Source organism: Coregonus lavaretus, assembly GCF_964263955.1.
Source record: "Coregonus lavaretus genome assembly, chromosome: 6".
Classification (NCBI taxonomy): domain Eukaryota; kingdom Metazoa; phylum Chordata; class Actinopteri; order Salmoniformes; family Salmonidae; genus Coregonus; species Coregonus lavaretus.
Genome location: NC_139993.1, coordinates 45,567,023 through 45,588,590, shown reverse-complemented (window position 1 = coordinate 45,588,590; position 21,568 = coordinate 45,567,023). Strand labels below are relative to the sequence as shown.

Genomic DNA, 21,568 nt, shown 5'->3' with positions numbered 1-21,568 from the left:
AAATACATTGAGTAAGTTCATTCTCATAGAGTCCTGTTCAGTCAGACAGTGGTCTTTAGGAAACCATAATAACCTGTTCTACCACTTCACATCACGTCAACCACAGTGTGTTCTGTTTCTCTCTCAGCGGCACTTTAAAACAGAGTTCCGTGGTCCTGGTTCCTACTGTCTGACGTCTATTTTACGGTCTGATCACTTTAACGATAAGTGTGTTAGGTGGACATGTTGCCGGTTGTTAACATATTACATTATTTTAAATATAGTAGGCCTAACCTAGCTGTCCCTTTGTGGACATGTTGGAGTTGTGTCCTCTCTAACTCCCTCTCTCTCTCTCTCGCTCTCTCTTTCTCTCTCTCTCTCTCTCTCTCTCTCTCTCTCTCTCTCTCTCTCTCTCTCTCTCAACACACTCTGGCAGAGTGGTTCTGTTAAAAAAAAAACGAATAACACACTAATGCACCATGATGGTAAGCACCGTTTTATACATTCTGGTCACACCCTTTAAAGTGTTAAATATGTTATGTAGCCTAATTGTCCAGTTTATTATAGGCAACACTTTTCCCTGATGCTATTACAGTGTGACAGTATTGGCATGTTATTGACATGTTATAGGGTATTCAGTGCTGTCAAGTAATTTCATTGGTTTACAGTATAGGCCGAATATGTTTTTGAAACTCACCTAGTAGCAGGCAGAAGAGGTCCAGTCCTGTCAACAGTTTCCTCTTAATGTTATCGCTGCCGTTGTTGTTCAATGAGGTCCCTCCGTTTCTGGTCTGTTGTGCCATGGCTTACTCGTACAAAATAGCCTACAGTTGCATGGAACAACTCCGACTCCAGTTAAAATTCAACCAGCGCTCCAAACAAACTAAATCACGTTATTTAGTCCGTCAAGGTTTAAAGCCAAGAAGAAGCGAATGTCACTCAGAAGCCAACTATGGGAAACGAACTTCCCAACTAAGGAGAGGTCCTGCAAACTTTGTATCAGCGCTGCAACGATGCGATGCCTCGTCTGTCCAAATATTTTACTTTAGAAACCGGACTTTTCTGCTTAAATCGTCTCTTCAGATCCTGGATTAAAACCTTTCGTCTGTCCGGTTCACGCTTTGGGATGGTAAACTACTGTAAAGGTGCTATGATGAACGAAGCCTGCTACTCTTTCCTCTCTCTCTCTCAGTCCGCTTCAAAGCCTGGCAGAGAATAGCGCTCTGAGCGCAGAGAGAGAGAGATGGTAGTTTTATCAACCCTTCCTCTTCTCCTCCTCCTTCCCCTCCTCTCTCTCTTTAAGTTCCCTCTCAGCAGCCTCAGGCTCAGCCCCTCTTCTCTTCTCTCTGCAAGGGCTCAGTAATCAGCTCCAGACCTACTGCTAGAAAACTTTCTCTGGACATGGATAAGAGCAGTCTGACACTGCTCCCAGCGGCGGGTACTGGGGACACAGAGCGCACCATGAGGTACTGGTCTCAGAGCATTTCGTGTTATTCTTTATGAAAATCCAGGACACTCATTTACATTTTAGCAGACGCTCTTATCCAGAGCGACTTACAGTTAGTGAGTGCGTACATTTTTCATACTGGCCCCCCATAGGAATCGAACCCACAACCCTGGCGTTATAAGCGCCATGCTCTACCAACTGAGCTACAGGAGGCCCTAATGAACAAGACCTTGTACTCACACTTAACTGGTCATTGAAAGTATGGGCATTCAATTTACAGAGTGTACCAAAGGGGACTTGAACCAGCAACCTTTTGTCTGTCAGTCCAACACCTCTCCTAAATGTCATTGCCAAAAGATCTGAACCTCTTGATGAGATTAGTGGTGGCTAACCTAGTCAAAAGTTCCTGATAGCCACTCTAGCACAGGTGGGATTGAAAATATTCATAAACGTGTGCAAAACAAACCTTATTCCAGATTTAGATCCTTGGGTCTTTTGCCCATTTATTAGCAGCAAAGATAGAAATACAGCAAAAATTCCATACAAGCACATTTCATAGTTCCAAGGTGTGGATGGTGAGCACGGTAACTGTATAGCAGAGAGATAGTTAGAGGACACAGCATTGTATCTCAAATCCAATACATTTTTATTCATCACATGCTTCGTAAACAACAGGTGTAGACTACAGTGAAATGCTTACTTACGGGCCCTTCCCAACAATGCAGAGAGAAAATAATAGAAAAGTAATAACACGTAATAATAAAAGTAATAATAAATACACAATGAGTAACGATAACTTGGCTATATACACGGGGTACCAGTACCAAGTCGATGTGCAGAGGTACGAGGTAATTGAGGTAGATATGTACATATAACTAGGAATAAAGTGACTAGGCAACAGGATAGATAATAAACAGCAGCAGCAGTGTACTTGATCAGTCAAAAAAAGTTAGTTAAAAAAGGGTAATACAGATAGTCCGGGTAGCTATTTGGTTAACTATTTAAATAACAATTTAGCAGTCTTATGGCTTGGGGGTAAGAAGCTGTTCAGGGTCCTGTTGGTTCCAGACCTGGTGCATCGGTACTGCTTGCTGTGCGGTAGCAGAGAGAACAGCCTATGACTTGGGTGGTTGGTGTCTTTGACAATGTTTAGGGCCTTCCTCTGATACAGCCTGGTATAGAAGTCCTGGTTGGCAGGAAGCTTGGCCCCAGTGATGTACTGGCCATAAGCACTACCCTCTGTAGCGCCTTGCAGTCAGATGCCAAGCAGTTGCCATACCAAGCGGTGATGCAGCCAGTCAAGATGCTCTCAGTGGTGCACCTGTATAACTTTTTGAGGATCTGAGGGCCCATGCCAAATCTTTTCAGCCTCCTGTCTGTCCTATCGTGTGTGTGAGAGCATGGGCAGCGCAATTGAGGCCATCTCCATTTTGAAGTAGTCAATTTTCTTCTTCTACTACTTCTATGAGTTGGTAAACAAACTGAAACGGTGCATACTGCCACCTGGAGTGTGTTGTTTGAACAGGTATAAAGCTACGGTTGGCAATTTACTGCCACCTGCAGTTATGGAATGTTTGCTCATTAATATAATGAATTGACTGATCCCTCCTGATGACCTGGATGGAATTATGTGATCCTTCCTTAATGGCCTCACTATAGTACCATTGCACTTCTGAAACCAATAAAGTGAATTTAGCGGTTTTCAGGCCCCCGACCCTGTGTTTTCTGTCCAACACCTTGTTAGCCATTATGCCAAGAGGTCCAAACCTGATGACAAGGTCTCTGGTGTCATACTGTAATGTTCTTGAAGCCACTGCACTCAGAACTTGTCCTGCCTAGACTAAAATTGAAACATCAGCTGTCGTCAATCAAAAAATAGAGATTGTCTGTGTTTGTAGAGTAAGAGTTGAGAGTTCAGTTTAGAATAAGCCTATGTCTTTTTATCCATCTGCATATTGAGGTTTTCGTCTGCCTGTCTGTATGTCTGCCTGCCTGTCTGTTGTTGAGAGTTCAAAGTAGTGTTGTCTTCTGCCTGTCAGTGAGCCTCATAGATATAGCGAAGAGCAGTGGTCCCAGGCACAAAAGTGTGTGACTGATCAACACCAATGAGTATAGGCCAGGGGATCTACACTGAGCTCTGTCTGACATCTAGTGGTAGAAATACTAAACTGTGCCCTGTTCAGAAACAACCCCTCTTTTCCAATCTGGACAAAGTACTGATGGTTTTCTCCCTGAGTTAATTGATTGGCCAGAGAGTCCACTCACTGGTGCCCCAGGTCTGAATCAGTCCCTAATTAGAGAGCAAGAAGAATGAAAAACATCAATAGCCTATAGGCCTACTGCTGGCCTTGAAGGCCAGATGTCAGCATTGCCGGACTAGGGGTTGTTTCTTGACAAGCCCTAAGTGTATGGGAACGTAACTGTAACCAAAATGAGAGAACCAGGGCAATAATAATACTGTAGTATAGGATATTATGTAATAACAGGCTACATTAATTAGCCTACATTATGCCTAGAATAAATTACATGTTCTGTAATTTATTTCTGACCCAATATTTGATAAGGCCTATTTAACAAAACAAAAAAAGCCTATATCTATAGGCTTCTCCTTCACTCCCCTCCCTCCCCCTGCGCCATAGAGTGCCACTGTAGAGCGCTGTCCGTACTCGAGAAGAGAGTTGTTGCCTTGTCCACTGTACGGCGGACCCACCTCCCCCTCACCTCGCGTCCGCAGCCAACGCACCAAGCAGAGAGCTCGAGCCTACCGGAGCCGTTAACGTTATTAACGTTAAACATGGCAGAACGACAGCAGAAACATGAAGGCGGCCGAGTGAAAATCGGGCATTATCTCCTAGGAGACACTCTGGGCGTCGGCACCTTCGGCAAAGTAAAGAGTTAAGTCACGTGCTTGTCAACAGTCATGTCGTGGGAACGTTTGCTGTTATTGAGTGTAAATAATCGTAGCCTGTGTTTTCGTCCCCAACTCAGCTGTGGGCTATTTAGATAACTACGCGAAGTACGTAGCTTTGGCTACGTAGTTACAAACAGGCTAGAATAGATTAACGTTGTCTCGGTTTATGTGTAGAGAACGTGGTTTGGTGAAGCTAGCTCTACCCTGTCCACTCGCGCACCAGTAATGATAGGCATTACATGCATAATTAGGCTACCTTCGGCAACAATGATGGTGTAAACAAACAACTCGCACATAATTGTAACGTCTGACCGCTAGTGAATGTCTGAGGTTGACTTTGCTAGTGGCAGTAGACCTTTAAACTTGTCCTATGTGGCTATGGAAATGTAGGACATTTTAAAAGAAAAATCTACCGTAACGTTATAGCTAAATAGTGCTCATCATCACCAGTATTCCTCAATCAAACCATGGTGTGAATTATCCCATGGCATGGCATTGACAAAATGAGAATTTAGAACGCCTCATCAAGTTACCTCATGTCTTCACCTCAGCAGTCTCAACGTGACCTTGCCGAATTCAGACCCACACCCCACTCCCGAATCCTCCCCTTTCTCTCCCACTGCGCTGCAGGAGGTGTGTTAGATTTGAGACCTGAGTAGGAGAGTGTAACCAGCTACTAGCCAACAATAACAGTGTTTCTTCATTGTTACAGACAGGCAATAACCATGTGGCTACAGACAGACTATAACAATGTTAATACAATGTGACAAACAAACAGATCAAGACAGACAAACCCTGACAGACAGACAGACAGACAGGTCGCACTTGTCTTATTCACCTTGTAATCTATGTGTAGGCTTTAGGCTTACTGTAATTGGTGTGTTGTATTTTACCTGTTTGTTATGTAGGTTACTTACTGTTGTGAACAGATATAGCTAGTCCAGTAATGTGGAAATAGAGATGTTCTGAATCATGTCAAGTTGACTACTGTGAAACAGCCAGGATTCTGTTCTTTATCAGGCAATAAATGTTTAGCTGAGTAGCATACACATTACAGCACACATTCCCCTAGCTCTCGAAAAAACCCTTCTTCTCTGTATGCAGGGTTTTCAGCGGTTACATTCGCCCACATTTGGCTCCATGTGAACTACAATTCCGACGCTGTGTTTTAACGTTTAGAAAAGTCAATAATCATCACTTTCAATCCAGTTCTCGAAACATATGCTGATATGTCCCTTATCTTTCATATCAGAGAGAAGGAATCTTTCAAATAAAAAATATACACTTACTGTAGCAGTTTTGTACAGCTCCACAAGCTGTGTGTGCCTCCAGTTGGCGAACTACACTTCCTCTTCAGTTACGCTTACACACAGGTGTTCGGAGCACCCTAGATAGATAATTAGCACAGGTGTCCGCCTATGTCTTCCGTAAATAAACTATGTTACATGGAGCTATGGCTGTGTGGGAACACTAACCTTAACCCTATTAAGGTGTGTAGTAGAGGTCTTCACGGGTCCAACAAGTTGGTTCCATTTTAAAATGGGTCCGTGGCTTTCCCACTGACCCGATATGCATAAATTAATTTAAAATAAACAGACCTGTTCTGAATGGACCCGAGGACAGTCAGACCCGTTCCGAAAAGGGCCTTGGAAAACAGACCAAAACAGACCTGTGCTGGTTCGGATCCGAGAGAAAGAGAGAGAAAGAAACCTCCAACTGGGCGCTGCAAGCGTCATCAATAAACAAGGATATTGGCCAAATGATCCAGTTACATGTCCTTACAAACTGAAAAATGACAAAAAAACAATTTGTTGTGTTTCGATGTGTAGCATATTAAAAACTTTATAGTCTATTGATTTATAGATTTTTACTTTCCTAAAAAATTGTTGTCTGTCTACCTCACGGTAAATGCAATCGATAAATGCATCAGGGCATTGCATGCATATAGGCCTATAGGCTTAGGTGCCCACTGTATGATATTAATATTTCACAAATAAATATTAAAGGAGACAAGTTTAGGCCTAGCCCTAGAGAGACCGAGAGAAAGATAGAGATATGTCGGCGCCATGTTCCTGACATCGGCATGGATTTCTTTATACTTGTCAGATAGGCTACAGAAGGAGGCTAATTCATACATTTCGATCAGAATATATTTGATAAAGATAAGCATTATATTGTTAGATTTAAAGGAGTAACTCTGGTAGGCCTAAAACAGTTGGAGTGCCGGTGTGCACTGCCTTCATAGTCCTGCTGTAGCTAAGCCTAGTAATAGCCATACCACACCAAACGTTGCTTAACGTGGTCCTCTGTAGCTCAGCTGGTAGAGCGCGGCGCTTGTAACGCCAGGGTAGTGGGTTCGATCCCCGGGACCACCCATACACAAAAATTTATGCACACATGACTGTAAGTCGCTTTGGATAAAAGCGTCTGCTAAATGGAATATTATTAACTTTATAAGGGTGTCAAAAGTAAGTCAAGTCCTTGTTTATAGGGAAAATACAAAACAGGTTATTATATTGCACCATTAAATTACTTACAAAAAAAGGTGATTGCCTGCCCAACAAATGACAGCAATAGGATAATGCTAGGCTATTTCTTTTACAACAGGCCTACTTTTAACCTTAAACTAAATACCGAGCACAAAATTAAAGACAGTTAATTTAGCCAATGAACATTTCTCAAGAAAATGAAACAAAACACTTTTTGCATAGGCTATTTAAAGAAATGGTTTAGATTATTAAATCATTAAAGACCTACAATAATAATAATAATAAGGATTTACAATAACAATAATGGCTAAACAATTGATAATAAATACGAAAATAAATACATGAAATTGCATCAAACCTGAATAGCGAGTTGCACACAGTGCATTTGGCCGCATAAAACTTGTCCCAGAGGACATTCTCCTTGTCGGCTCCTTTTCACTATACTCTTTCTCCTCTAACTTTCATTTTACTTAAATGAAAAATGACTAAATCTTCACAATCAACAGTAGCCTAGGCCAAGGCTCATTTAACTCGCGCTCTCTCCTCAGCAGCAGGCGCACTTGAGGTGAGCAGCCAGAACCAGTTTCAGCTGGATATAAGCTATACGTTTTATTGAGTTGCAATTTGCTGACATATAACAAGCTCGGGCAGTTCTCACCACACAAACACTAAATTAACAGAGGACAGGTCCAATCGGATCCAGTAGGTAAATACATTTTAAGTGCACATACCCTAGACCCGACCCAGATCCAAGAGAAAGTCAGAATTTAGGACCCGCTCGGGTCTTTTGAAACACCTCTAGTGTGTAGTAATTGAACCTTTTTTTAAATTATTATATTATCCTTATGTTTCCAAAAATGTACTGCAAGCGATGCGCGTTAATGTTTACAGCAAGCATCTGGGCTTTAACAAAACTCCTCTGGTCAGAAGATACTATCGTCAATAGGCACTAAAACAATTAGTGTCTATGAATGGGGAAACATTCTGCTAGCGCCTACCTCAGCAGAGTCTGTCTGACCTTGGCCACAGAGGAAAAGACTAAACAGGTTTTTACACTGAACAAAAATATAAGCGCAACATTCAACATTTTCAAAGATTTTACTGAGTTATAGTTCATATACAGTGGGGGAAAAAAGTATTTAGTCAGCCACCAATTGTGCAAGTTCTTCCACTTAAAAAGATGAGAGAGGCCTGTAATTTTCATCATAGGTACACGTCAACTATGACAGACAAATTTAAATAAAAAAAAATCCAGAAAATCACATTGTAGGATTTTTAATGATTTTATTTGCAAATTATGGTGGAAAATAAGTATTTGGTCACCTACAAACAAGCAAGATTTCTGGCTCTCACAGACCTGTAACTTCTTCTTTAAGAGGCTCCTCTGTCCTCCACTCATTACCTGTATTAATGGCACCTGTTTGAACTTGTTATCAGTATAAAAGACACCTGTCCACAACCTCAAACAGTCACACTCCAAACTCCACTATGGCCAAGACCAAAGAGCTGTCAAAGGACACAAGAAACAAAATTGTAGACCTGCACCAGGCTGGGAAGACTGAATCTGCAATAGGTAAGCAGCTTGGTTTGAAGAAATCAACTGTGGGAGCAATTATTAGGAAATGGAAGACATACAAGACCACTGATAATCTCCCTCGATCTGGGGCTCCACGCAAGATCTCACCCCGTGGGGTCAAAATGATCACAAGAACGGTGAGCAAAAATCCCAGAACCACACGGGGGGACCTAGTGAATGACCTGCAGAGAGCTGGGACCAAAGTAACAAAGAGTGCATTTGGATGATCCAGAAGAGGATTGGGAGAATGTCATATGGTCAGATGAAACCAAAATAGAACTTTTTGGTAAAAACTCAACTCGTCGTGTTTGGAGGACAAAGAATGCTGAGTTGCATCCAAAGAACACCATACCTACTGTGAAGCATGGGGGTGGAAACATCATGCTTTGGGGCTGTTTTTCTGCAAAGGGACCAGGACGACTGATCCGTGTAAAGGAAATAATTAATGGGGCCATGTATCGTGAGATTTTGAGTGAAAACCTCCTTCCATCAGCAAGGGCATTGAAGATGAAACGTGGCTGGGTCTTTCAGCATGACAATGATCCCAAACACACCGCCCGGGCAACGAAGGAGTGGCTTCGTAAGACGCATTTCAAGGTCCTGGAGTGGCCTAGCCAGTCTCCAGATCTCAACCCCATAGAAAATCTTTGGAGGGAGTTGAAAGTCTGTGTTGCCCAGCAACAGCCCCAAAACATCACTGCTCTAGAGGAGATCTGCATGGAGGAATGGGCCAAAATACCAGCAACAGTGTGAAAACCTTGTGAAGACTTACAGAAAACGTTTGACCTGTGTCATTGCCAACAAAGGGTATATAACAAAGTATTGAGAAACTTTTGTTATTGACCAAATACTTATTTTCCACCATAATTTGCAAATAAATTCATTAAAAATCCTACAATGTGATTTTCTGGATTTTTTTTCTCATTTTGTCTGTCATAGTTGACGTGTACCTATGATGAAAATTACAGGCCTCTCTCATCTTTTTAAGTGGGAGAACTTGCACAATTGGTGGCTGACTAAATACTTTTTTTCCCCACTGTAAGTCGATCAGTCAATTGAAATAAATTCATTAGGCCCTAATCTATGGATTTCACATGACTGGGAATACAGATATGCATCTGTTGGTCACAGATACCTTAAAAAAAAAGTAGGGGCGTGGGTCAGAAAACCAGTCAGTATCTGGTGTGACCACCATTTGCCTCATGCAGCGCAACACATCTCCTTCGCATAGAGTTGATCAGGTTTTGATTGTGGCGTGTGGAATGTTGTCCCACTCCTCTTAAATGGCTGTGCGAAGTTGCTGGATATTGACGGGAACTGGAACACGCTGTCGTACACGTCGATCCAGAGCATCCCAAACATGCTTAATTAGTGTCTGGTGAGTATGCAGGCCATAAAGAACTGGGACATTTTCAGCTTCCAAGAATTGTGTGAAGATCCTTGCGACATTGAGCCGTGCATTACCATGCTGAAACATGAGGTGATGGCGATGGATGAATGGCACAACAATAGGCCTCAAGATCTTGCCACGGTATCTCTGTGCATTGAAATTACCATAGATAAAATGCAATTATGTTCGTTGTCCATAGCTTTTGCTTGCCCATACCATAGCCCCACTGCCACCATGGGGCACTCTGTTCACAGCGTTGGCATTAGCAAACCACTCGCTCACACGACGCCATACACGCTGTCTGCCATCTGCCCTGTACAGTTGAAACCAGGATTCATACGTGAAGAACACACTTCTCCAGCGTGCCAGTGGCCATCAAAGGTGAGCATTTGCCCACTGAAGTCGGTTACGACGCCGAACTGCAGTCAGGTCAAGACCCTGGTGAGGAAGAAGAGCACGCAGATGATCTTCCCTGAGACGGTTTCTGACAGTTTGTGCAGAAATTATTCGGTTGTGCAAACCCACAGTTTAATCAGCTCTGCGGGTGGCTGGTCTCAGACGATCCCGCAGATGAAGAAGCCAGATGTGGAGGTCCTGGGCTGGGGTGGTTACACGTGGTCTGCGGTTGTGAGGCCGGTTGGACGTATCATTCAATTCTCTGGCAATAGCTCTGGTGGACATTCCTGCAGTCAGCATGCCAATTGCACGCTCCCTCAAAACTTGAGACATCTGTGGCATTGTGTTGTGTGACAAAACTGCACATTTTAGAGTGGCCTTTTATTGTCCCCCAGCACAAGGTGAACCTGTGTAATGATCATGCTGTATAATCAGCTTCTTGATATGTCACACATTTCAGGTGGATGGATTATCTTGGCAAAGGAGAAATGCTCACTAACAGGGATGTAAACACATTTGTGCAAAACATTTGAGAGAAATAAGCTTTTTGTGGATATGGAACATTTCCGGGATCTTGTATTTCAGCTCATGAAACATGGGACCAACACAAATTGTGCCTTATAGCCTACATTGCAGCAGTTGAACAGAAACATTCCAGTTGGTTCATGTGTGTGTGTGTGTGTGTGTGTGTGTGTGTGTTGTAGTTGGAGAGCACCAGTTGACAGGTCATAAGGTGGCAGTAAAGATCCTGAACAGACAGAAGATAAGGAGTCTGGATGTGGTGGGCAAGATCAAACGAGAGATACAGAACCTCAAACTATTCAGACACCCTCACATCATCAAACTGTGAGTACAACATACACACACTAAGGCACTGCATCTCAGTGCTTGAGGCGTCACTACAGACCCCCTGGTTCGATTCCAGGCTGTATCACAACCGGCCGTGATTGGGAGTCCCATAGGGCGGCGCACAATTGGCCCAGCGTCGTCCGGGTTTGGCCGGTGTAGGCCGTCATTGTAAATAAAAATGTGTTCTTAACTGACTTGCCTAGTTAAATAAAGGTAAAATAAATAAATAAAAAAAACACACAGACTCAGTGTTTGTTTACTTACGCGCCTCAGGAGCTGAATTGGGATTTGGGAGGTCAGGGGTGTGCCGGGGTGGGGGGATGGTGGGGGGTGATATACTAGCCTAAATATATATACTGACAAAAGCACATATTACAGGTCGGGGAGGGATCTACCATTTTACGGGGGGAGAATGACTGTGAGAAGGTCAGTTCTGGTGACCTTTTAAAGGAAATCCTACTCCAAAATGATTGAAAAAAATATATATGCTGACAATATAATGACCCCCTCCAGAAATGAGCCCAATATAACTAATTAGTCCATATGATCAGGCAGGTGTGCTATTTAGCAATAATTATTATCAACCTGATGTAGCCCACCTGATACAGCATAGTGGCTATAAATAAATGGGCTGAGGGTTGCCCATTTACCGCATTGGGCTAATCATTAGCTAGATCACAAACTCTGTTCCTAGTTATAGCAACATATGGATGACTTGAATGTCCCCCCCATGTAGCCTACTGTTAATATAATGTAGGCATACCTGTTACACCTGACCGTGTTACATTTAGCCTAGGTCTTTCCTATGCGTTCAAAGCCATTGGTGTCCGCTAGCGCGCATAAACCATGCTGCTGCTAAAAACTCTGGTTCTAAAATGGTGCAATCTTTTATTTATTTTTATTTTTAGGGGGTAGATCAGCTTTAATACTGCAGTTGGTTTGTAGCTTCCATCAATGTAATTGTCTGCATCATTTCCAATCCCCGAAATATTTAAACAAAAAACAAAACAAATATATATATATATACATACAGTACCAGTCAAAAGTTTGGACACACCTACTCATTCCAAGGTTTTTCTTTATTTTTACTATTTTCTACATTGTAGAATAATAGTGAAGACATCAAAACTATGAAATAACACATATGGAATCACGTAGTAACCAAAAAAAAGTTAAACAAATCAAAATATATTTTATGTTTGACATTCTTCAAAGTAGCCACCCTTTGCCTTGATGACAGCTTTGCACACTCTTGGCATTCTCTCAACCAGCTTCATGAATGCTTTTCCAACAGTCGTGAAGGAGTTCCCACATATGCTGAGCACTTGTTGGCTGCTTTTCCTTCACTCTGCAGTCCAACTCATCCCAAACCATCTCAATTGGTTTGAGGTCGGGTGATTGTGGAGGCCAGGTCATCTGATGCAGCACTCCATCACTCTCCTTGGTCAAATAGCCCTTACACAGCCTGGAGGTGTGTTTTGGGTCATTGTCCTTTTGAAAAACAAATGATAGTCCCACTAAGCCCAAACCAAATGGGATGGCGTATCACTGCAGAATGCTGTGGTAGCCATGCTGGTTAAGTGTGCCTTGAATTCTAAATAAATCACTGACAGTGTCACCAGCAAAGCACCCCCACACCATCACACCACCTCCTCCATGCTTCACGGTGGGAACCACACATGCGGAGATCATCTGTTCACCTACTCTGCGTCTCACAAAGACACGGCGGTTGGAACCAAAAATGTCAAATTTGGACTCATCAGAGCAAAGGACAGATTTCCACCGGTCTAATGTCCATTGCTCATGTTTCTTGGCCCAAGCAAGTCTCTTCTTCTTATTGATGTCCTTTAGTAGTGGTTTCTTTTGAGTAATTTGACCATGAAGGCCTGATTCACGCAGTCTCCCCTGAACAGTTGATGTTGAGATGTGTCTGATACTTGAACTCTGTGAAGCATTTATTTGGGTTGCAATTTCTGAGGTGCAGTTAATTACCGATTTCTGAGGCTGGTAACTCTAATGAACTTATCCTCTGCAGCAGAGGGAACTCTTTGGTCTTCCTTTCCTGTGGCGGTTCTCATGAGAGCCAGTTTCATCATAGCGCTTGATGGTTTTTGCGACTGCACTTGAAGAAACTTTCAAAGTTCTTGAGATTTTCCGCAATGACTGACCTTCATGTCTTAAAGTAATGATGGACTGTAGTTTCTCTTTGCTTATTTGAGCTGTTCTTGCCATAATATGGACTTGGTCTTTTACCAAATAAGGCCATTTTCTGTATACCACCCCTACCATGTCACACCACAACTGATTGGCTCAAACACATTAAGAAGGAAATAAATTCCACAAATTAACTTTTAACAACGCACACCTGTTAATTGAAATACATTCCAGGTGACTACCTCATGAAGCTGGTTGAGAGAATTCCAAGAGTGTGCAAAGCTGTCATCAAGGCAAAGGGTGTCTACTTTGAAGAATCTCAAATATAAAATATATTTTGATGTATTTAACACTTTATTGGTTACTACATGATTCCATATGTGTTATTTCATAGTTTGATGTCTTCACTATTATTCTTCAATGTAGAAAATTGTAAAAATAAAGAAAACCCCTTGAATGAGTAGGTGTGTCCAAACTTTTGACTGGTACTGTATATACATACATATCTTTTTAAAATATATTTTCCTTTCTTATTTTCCCCTAACCCTACCACCCCTCCCCTAATTGGAGTAAACTAATGGACAACAACACTTAGGCTTCTACTTCCAGCTTATACATACTGTATACGTGTTACGGACACAATATATTTTACAGTAGTTATCTTTTGTTCGTTTTTAATCCCATCCTTCAGCTACCATCAACCCCTCCAATCTATCTCTGAAGCCCATCCAGTTTGATTTCTATTTTGCCATATATTTTTGATGGTGCATTTTACTAATTTCTTGGATTTGAGAAATAAGTGTAGCCTAGTAACACTAGAAAACTCAGTGATCCTCTTTTAACAGTGGCCATCAAGACTGCTTTCAAAGGTGTGTATTCCCACGACTGCATTAAGAATGTTGTAGGCTACAATGACTGGGCATGCATATTTCTCTCCCTGTGCGTCACTCACAATTTGAATGCGCCTCGAGAGGAATATTATTTTTCTTGCATAGAATGCGACAGGCTGAACAATTGAATAGGTAAACTATTCTACTATGGGGTTGTCTGAGTTTGCTGTTGCTTAGCCTACTCATGTTGTTGGCTGTGGAAAATTAAACGTGGTCAAAATGTTTCATTTGATAATTCTAATAGGCTAACGAAAGGTACTGGGTCTCAGCTCCACCTGGCTTTCATTTGGATCATAGACCTGGCGGGACCCAGCCGATTTTAACCCCTGGGAGCACCCCCCCCCCCCCCCCCCCCCCCCTCTCGCTCTCCCACACACAAATAATCAGTTCCTTCCGGTTAGCAGAAATCTCTGGTTAAGAAGATAAAGTTTATAATTCCGGCTTGGATAAATCCCTTCCCAGGTGTCTAGTGTCCTCTCTCTCTCTCTCTCTCTCTCTCTCTCTCTCTGCTTCCTATGTGAGTGTTAATTGTAGGGTTAGGCCACAGTGACATTGTGAGCTATGGCTTTATGACAGACTTTCAGCCAATGTATTCAGCACAATAGCCACTCAGAGACACAATAGCCCTGTCTGTCTGTGTGAGAGAAGGAAGGAAAAGAAAGAGAACAAGTGTATTTCTGACATTTCTCCTGAGTGTTAAAGTCTGTCTACCCCCTGTGTGTGTAGGTACCAGGTGATCAGTACTCCTACAGATTTCTTCATGGTGATGGAGTATGTCTCAGGAGGAGAGCTGTTTGACTACATCTGCAAACACGGACGGGTGAGATGTATGACTGACTGAATGACTGGCTGACTGACTGACTGACTGACTGTCTGGATTGATTGATTGATTGATAGATACAGACACGGGCCATTATATGGTGACATTTGTCATAGTGACAGTATGTAGTAACATTAGAATAGAAGAAACTACTAACCTCCTACTCGGTACCTCATATTGTGTGTGTAGGTAGAAGACAAAGAGGCTCGTCGGTTGTTCCAGCAGATCATCTCAGGGGTAGACTACTGCCACAGACACATGGTGGTGCACAGAGACCTCAAACCTGAGAATGTCCTGCTGGACCATTCCAAGAACGCCAAGATAGCTGACTTTGGTATGCTACACACTCTCATGCATGCACATAAATAACAAATTGAGTTATCCACAAAGATATCCATAGCCACTGTATCAGCAGTAGCAAATGTCAAACCAAACCACTTCTCTTTTAGAATATACCGACACCTATATGACTCTGATTACTCTGGACAGGGGGCTTGGGTGGGGTGCGTGTGTGTGAGGAGGGGGGGTTGTTGCTTAGCAACAGGCAGGTCTGATATCCACTCTGGCAGGGAGCCCTGTCAGGGCCTGTGTCCCCTGATCATAGAAAGACAGCGGGAGAGAGAGAGGGGGAGAAAGAGGGGGAGAGAGAGAGAGGGCAAGGGAAGAGAGAAAATCGTGGGAAGGTTAGGTCAAATCAAAAAATACAATCCAGTTTTATTTGCCACATGCGCCGAATGCAACAGGTGTAGACCTTACAGTGAAATGCTTACTTACAAGCCCTTAACCAACAATGCAATTTTAAGAAGAAAAAAAAAAGTGTTAAGTAAAAAATAGATAACAAATAAATGAAAACATTTTTTTATTAAAGAGCAGCAGTAAAATAACAGTAGCGAGGCTATATACAGGGGGTACCGGTACAGAGTCAATGTGCGGGGGCACAGATTAGTCGAGTTAATTTAGGTAATATGTACATATGGGTAGAGTTAAAGTGACTATGCATAGATAATAAGCATGTATAGTGAAGGTAAGGTTAGGGAGAAGTTGATCCTATCAGCGCAGCATGTGTGGAGCTTAGAGGACTGGGTTAGTAAAGCTGAATAAACACATTATACAGGCCTAGAGACCTAACCATGGCATGACCTAACACTAACCCTCTCATAACATAGTTCCAAGATAGCATCAGGAACTTGAGCTTGAAGATAATGTTGTTAGAAAATGATGTGCTCTGGTCAACAGGGTTGTCAAACATGATGTCAGATGGGGAGTTCCTGAGGACCAGCTGTGGATCTCCCAACTACGCTGCTCCTGAAGTCATCTCTGGAAGGTGTGTGTGTGTGTGTGTGTATGCAGGTCCTAAGGTTGATACTGTAGGACAGGGGTACAAAAATGTCCTAGGTGGCAAAAGTCTGGATGGATATATTGTCATTTATCAGCATAGTAACAAACCCCCACCTCGTTTTCAAGCTAATTTCCTGCAATTCGACACATTTTGCCATGTCTTATGTGTGTTCATATAATAAAAACTGCTAATGCACTACCAAATTTAGAAATTGCTATTACAATTACTATTACAACTTACCTGACCGAGTTCCTTAAAGCTGCAATATGTAACTTTTTGGGTGACCTGATCAAATTCACATAGACATTTGTGTTATAGAGCTATCATTCTCATTGAACGCAAGTCTAAGAAGCGATAGATCTGTTTCTAAGCTTCCCGTTTTTAAGTTTCGTTTTTGAGTCTGTTACTTTCGGTTTTGTACACCATCTTCAAACAGCTGAAAATACAAATGTTTTTGTTATGGAAAATATATTTCACAGCGGTTTAGATGGTACAACGATTCTCTACACTATACATGCTTGTTTGGTCACATAAATTGAAATTAAGCGAAGTATTATCATTTTTGTAACCAGGAAATGGCGGCATAGCCACGGGAAGTAGGGGTGCTGAGCACCCCCCGAACAATCCGAAGAAGAAAAAAAACAGTCCTTTATTACCAGACCGATATAGCCGTCTGTAGCGTGGGCAAAATAACAATTCTGTGCTCCCCCCCCCCCCCCCCCCGGATCAGTACCGCGGTCTGCCTATTGAGTGTGGTTGCTGTAGGATGTTGTGGTGTGATCCTGTATGCTTTGCTTTGGTAACAGGTTATATGCTGGCCCTGAGGTGGATATATGGAGTTGTGGGGTGATCCTGTATGCATTGCTGTGTGGGACTCTGCCCTTTGATGACGAACATGTTCCCACACTGTTTAAGAAGATCAGAGGGGGTGTGTTCTATATGCCAGAATACCTCACTCGCCCTGTTGCCTCCCTGCTGCTGCTCATGCTGCAGGTCGACCCATTGAAGAGAGCCACCATTAAAGACATTAGGTAACCCCTGACCTCTAACTTCTAACCTTCCCTACTGATGATGATGCTGATGCTTTTAATGGGATAATACTGGCAAACGTAGCCAAACGCTGGTTTGTGGTGGTTGAAGGTTGGTCCAGAGCAAAAGAATAGAAGAATCATGGACAGTAACTGTTATTTTGTTTGTGTTTGTGTTTGTGTTTGTGTGTGTGTGTGTGTGTGTGTGTGTGTGTGTGTGTGTGTGTGTGTGTGTGTGTGTGTGTGTGTGTGTGTGTGTAGGGAACATGAGTGGTTTAAGCAGGACCTGCCAGGCTACCTGTTTCCTGAGGACCTGTCTTATGACGCCACGGTTCTGGATGAGGAGGCCGTCAGGGAGGTGTGTGACAAGTTTGAGAGCACAGAGTCTGAGGTGATGTGCAGCCTGTACAGCGGAGACCCCCAGGTACATACTGTACACAGTATGCACACTAGTGCAAACACACACACACACACTTAGTCATACAGTACACAGACAAACACACTCACCCTCTATCGCTCTCTCTCCACCCTCTCTCATTCTGTCTCTCCAGGACCAGCTAGCGGTAGCATACCATCTGATTATAGACAACCGTCGTATCATGACCCAGGCCAGTGAGTTCTACCTGGCCTCCAGCCCTCCCCAGGGCTCCTTCATGGAGGATGGCATGCCCCTGCCCCCCGGGGTCAAACCACACCCAGAGAGGATGCCCCCCCTGCTGGTAGACAGCCCCAAGGCAAGCACCTGTACCTGGTTCTATTCTATGTACTATTAAAACCTAATATAGACAGGACTATCGTCGCGTCTATAATGTTTATATAAAATCAGATACAATATCTCTAAAGTGTAAACACTTGATGAAGTGCTTCTTCCATGATACTAGTCTAGCAGTCAAAAACAAAACTGTTGGAATGCAAATGCAACATTGGCAGTATAGTATATTTGCATGCAGTCTTCTTGTCCTCATGTATTTGTGACTGCTTGTTGGGGAAAATAAAGATTCTCTCCTCTCTCTCTCTGTCTGCAGGCGCGCTGCCCGCTGGATGCCCTGAACACCACCAGAGCCAAACCCCTGGCAGTGAAGAAAGCCAAGTGGCACCTAGGCATCAGGAGTCAGAGCAGACCCTATGACATCATGGCTGAGGTCTACAGGGCTATGAGACAGCTACAGTATGACTGGAAGGTGAGGCACAGTGTGTGTGTGTGTGCGTACGTGTTGTGTGTATACTGTACATGTTAAGGTGTGTGTGTATGTGTGTGATATGTGTAGGTGGTGAACCCGTACCACCTGCGTGTTCGGAGTAAGAACCCAGTAACAGGCAACCTGGTGAAGATGAGTCTCCAGATGTACCAGGTGGACAACAGATCCTACCTGCTGGACTTCAAGAGCATCGACGGTACAACAGCTCTATAACATGAAAATATCTTATAATATACACCAAAGCAAACTGTCCTTAGATACCTGGTTAAACCGTAGTAACTGTACTTTTTTACTTATTTGAAACAGCATTTACAGTTTTCTCTTATTACAACTGTACAACAATTACTGAGTACAGATGAGTAGCTACAAAAACAAACACTAACCTTTCCTCTCCTGTCCTGAACGCTCCTTTCCCCCTCTCCAGATGACATCATGGAGGCAGTAGGGTTTAAGTCGGGCTCTTCCACCCCCCAGAGGTCAGGCTCCACTGCAGGGCTCCATAGACCAAGACTCAGTGTGGACTCAGCCTTACCTGCCGTGGATCTCCCCCAGCTCAGCTCCTCCCTGCCTGGGTCGCTGTGCTCCAGCGCTGCCCTCATCACCTCCACCCCCACCCCGCGCCAGGGCAGCCACACCATGGACTTCTTTGAGATGTGTGCCAGTCTCATCACCACACTGGCCCGCTAGAGAGGGTTAACCCTGCTGGATAACCTGAAGTTTTCCCTGGTCAACGTCAAAAAGTCAGGAAGACTCCAGGTCCTACTTGCATAACCTCTAAAACAGAACCTTGCCCTGAGCCTTGTAGTTAGACAGTTTGATATCGGTGTGATCCTGGCCTAAGTTTAGTAGAACACTGACCGCTGCAGGGAAGACGTGCCTCTAACCCCATATCTAGAGTCAGTCGTGTGTTGTTACCTCCATGTGTTATAGGTTTGGGCTGGGCAAGGGATACTGATTCTAGATCTGTGGTTAGGCTTCCTGTCTAGAGCCATCCTGGCCATGGGAAAGGTTAGGGGGTTAGGGGTTAGAGATCAAACTTGCGGGGGCAGGGTCACGTTAGGTCAAATCTACTGTAGCTCCCATAGACTGTATAAAGATAGGCAGCTCCTCCCACATTTCTCTCAACCTCCAATCAGCTGCTGAATAGCCATCACCATAGAACTAGCCTTAGCGGAGTTGCAAACAATTGTATGCATCTGGTTTTCAAGGATACAGCTAATTCAACCTAGCTTTCTTTTCCACTGAAAACCGGATGTGGGAACTCCGCTAAGGCGTTTTCTTTTATGCCTACTACGTTAGGTTACCATAGAACAAACACATTGCACATTTTATTTTTGGTTTTAAATGGTTTTTATAACGACACAGATTTTGTTATCCATATATTTATATTACTATCATTTTGAGTAGTGGAGTAGATGTTGATTGAAATGACATACCAAAAAATGTAGTTTCTACATACAAAAAGGATTGTTATTATTTAGATATCAGATTCTTCTTTTTTTTTTTAAAGGCTGTGTGTGGTTACTGAATATTGAGTATTGAATCACTGCTGATGTTTAAGAATTCCATACTGAGTTTGAAGATATTTTAGGTGAGGTCGTAGAGAGAGGGGAGGCTAGCTGACTGGTAATATTGTTCTGTGGATTAGTTGGCATTGATGCTAACGTGGCTGGCTGACGGAGGAGGAGGAGGAGGAGGGAGGGAAGTGTATCTGTAGCAAGCCTCAGAGGACTCTAAGCTCCAGAACCTTTCTCCAGGTGCCTTAAAAACACAAATGTTGCTTCTAGCTTGGTGGCCATGTTGTTTTGTTTGTAGAAACAGAATGGAAACCATACTGTTGTTTCTGTTTGTGTGTACACTGATGTGTGTGAGTGTAGAGGAGAGGAGTGAAAGACAGGAGCTTGCCATGGATTGGTCAGAAGACATACTGTAGTTTATGTGCCAATGAGATTTGAGATCTGACTAATATAACTATAGGTAGAGCGAGAGAGGGGGAGAGATGATAGGCATTGGAATAGATATGCAAGACCACTGACTGATTAGAAGTCGTATAAAAGTATTGCTTATAAAGCACTCTGTTCTCTGGTCTTTATAATGGAACAAATCTCCCTTTACCATTTGTCCGATGGTTTACAGTATACAGTTTTCCTCCTGGCTCTGTCTGTCTGTCCTGTTCTGCTGGAGCCAGTAAGGACTGGGCTCTGGCTGATCTGATGCATGCTAGTGTGTGTTTCTGTTGTGTTCTGGTACCATGATGGTGATCTGTTCTGTGTTCGGTTTGTTACTAAATGTAGAATCATTTGTATCTCTCTTTCCCTCCCGCCCTCCATCTGGAGTTATTTGTTTGTCGTTTATTAGCGTGTGTTTTGAGCCACAGCGAGAGGAGACACTAAACCTCTCTTCTATCCTTCTGTTACCTTGTTTCCTGTTACCTTGCCATTTGTCCTAAGTAGCAGTTAGTGCAGTCTGTTTTCTCTCTTTATGAGACTATACATTCAATAAGGAACCCAGACCTATAGAGCAGCGTTTCTCAAACTGTCCTGGGGACCCAAAGGAGTGCAGGTTTTGGTTTTTGCCCTAGCGCTAAACAGCTGAATCATATAATCAAAGCTTGATGATAAGTTGATTATTTGGATCAGCTGTGTAGTGCTAAGGCAAACAACTAAACGTGCACCCCTTGGGGTCGCCAGGACCGAGTTTGGGAAACACGGAAGAGGGACATATTTATAGAAACTCTGCCCCCTGCTGCAAGACTCATGCAATTACCCACAGCAACACCCCTGTTCTCTGCTCGTACAAGGGAAAGGTATTTACACACACATACTACTTACTTTAAGGTATACACACACCCACTCTACCAGTGTAAGGTGTACCTCTTGCCAAGGGTTAAGGTGTGTTGTCAATGCATCCAGACTTCTGGAACCAAAGTGTTCTTCACTGTGTGAGAGTGAAATCTACCTCTCCCTCCCTCTCTTGTTCCCCGCCGTCTCTCTGTCTGACGTGTGGTTTTTGTGTTATATGCACTGCATGGTGTTGCTGTTCTTATTTGCACTTTACTGAGAATTTATTGTCAAACACAATAAACTGACCTATACAATAGA

At 43.1% G+C, this 21,568-nt stretch overlaps 2 protein-coding genes across 3 annotated transcripts in view; one reads left to right on the top strand and one right to left on the bottom strand.

Annotated features, from left to right (window-relative positions):
* The window catches only part of LOC311131192 (phospholipid phosphatase 3-like), a 34,122-nt gene extending 32,867 nt beyond the window's left edge, over nt 1–1,255 (bottom strand). Inside the window, exon 1 of one of the 2 annotated variants that reach the window (XM_084164043.1) lies at nt 677–1,255. In XM_084164043.1, the coding sequence (XP_084020169.1) occupies nt 677–782 (106 nt within the window). In that variant the 5' untranslated portion in view covers nt 783–1,255. The remainder of the gene's footprint in view (nt 1–676) is intronic. The other variant, XM_084164042.1, reaches the window with a different exon arrangement.
* A 2,887-nt stretch (nt 1,256–4,142) lies between these two features.
* On the top strand, nt 4,143–21,562 carry LOC311130735 (5'-AMP-activated protein kinase catalytic subunit alpha-2-like). Its single transcript, XM_084163522.1, has 11 exons — nt 4,143–4,320; nt 10,893–11,034; nt 14,808–14,901; nt 15,091–15,235; nt 16,138–16,225; nt 17,047–17,271; nt 17,530–17,692; nt 17,820–18,002; nt 18,294–18,449; nt 18,537–18,663; nt 18,892–21,562. The coding sequence occupies exons 1-11, from the start codon at nt 4,221–4,223 to the stop codon at nt 19,152–19,154; spliced, it is 1,686 nt and encodes a 561-aa protein (XP_084019648.1). The 5' UTR covers nt 4,143–4,220; the 3' UTR covers nt 19,155–21,562.
* The last annotated feature ends 6 nt before the right edge of the window (nt 21,563–21,568 follow it).

Coding starts and splice junctions, on each gene's coding strand:
- LOC311130735 (XM_084163522.1), top strand. CDS start 4,221: ATGGCAGAACGACAGCAGAAACATGAAGGCGGCCGAGTGAAAATCGGG. Junction 4,321..10,892: donor CACCTTCGGCAAAGTAAAGA/GTTAAGTCACGT, acceptor TGTGTGTTGTAG/TTGGAGAGCACCAGTTGACA. Junction 17,693..17,819: donor TGTACAGCGGAGACCCCCAG/GTACATACTGTA, acceptor CTGTCTCTCCAG/GACCAGCTAGCGGTAGCATA.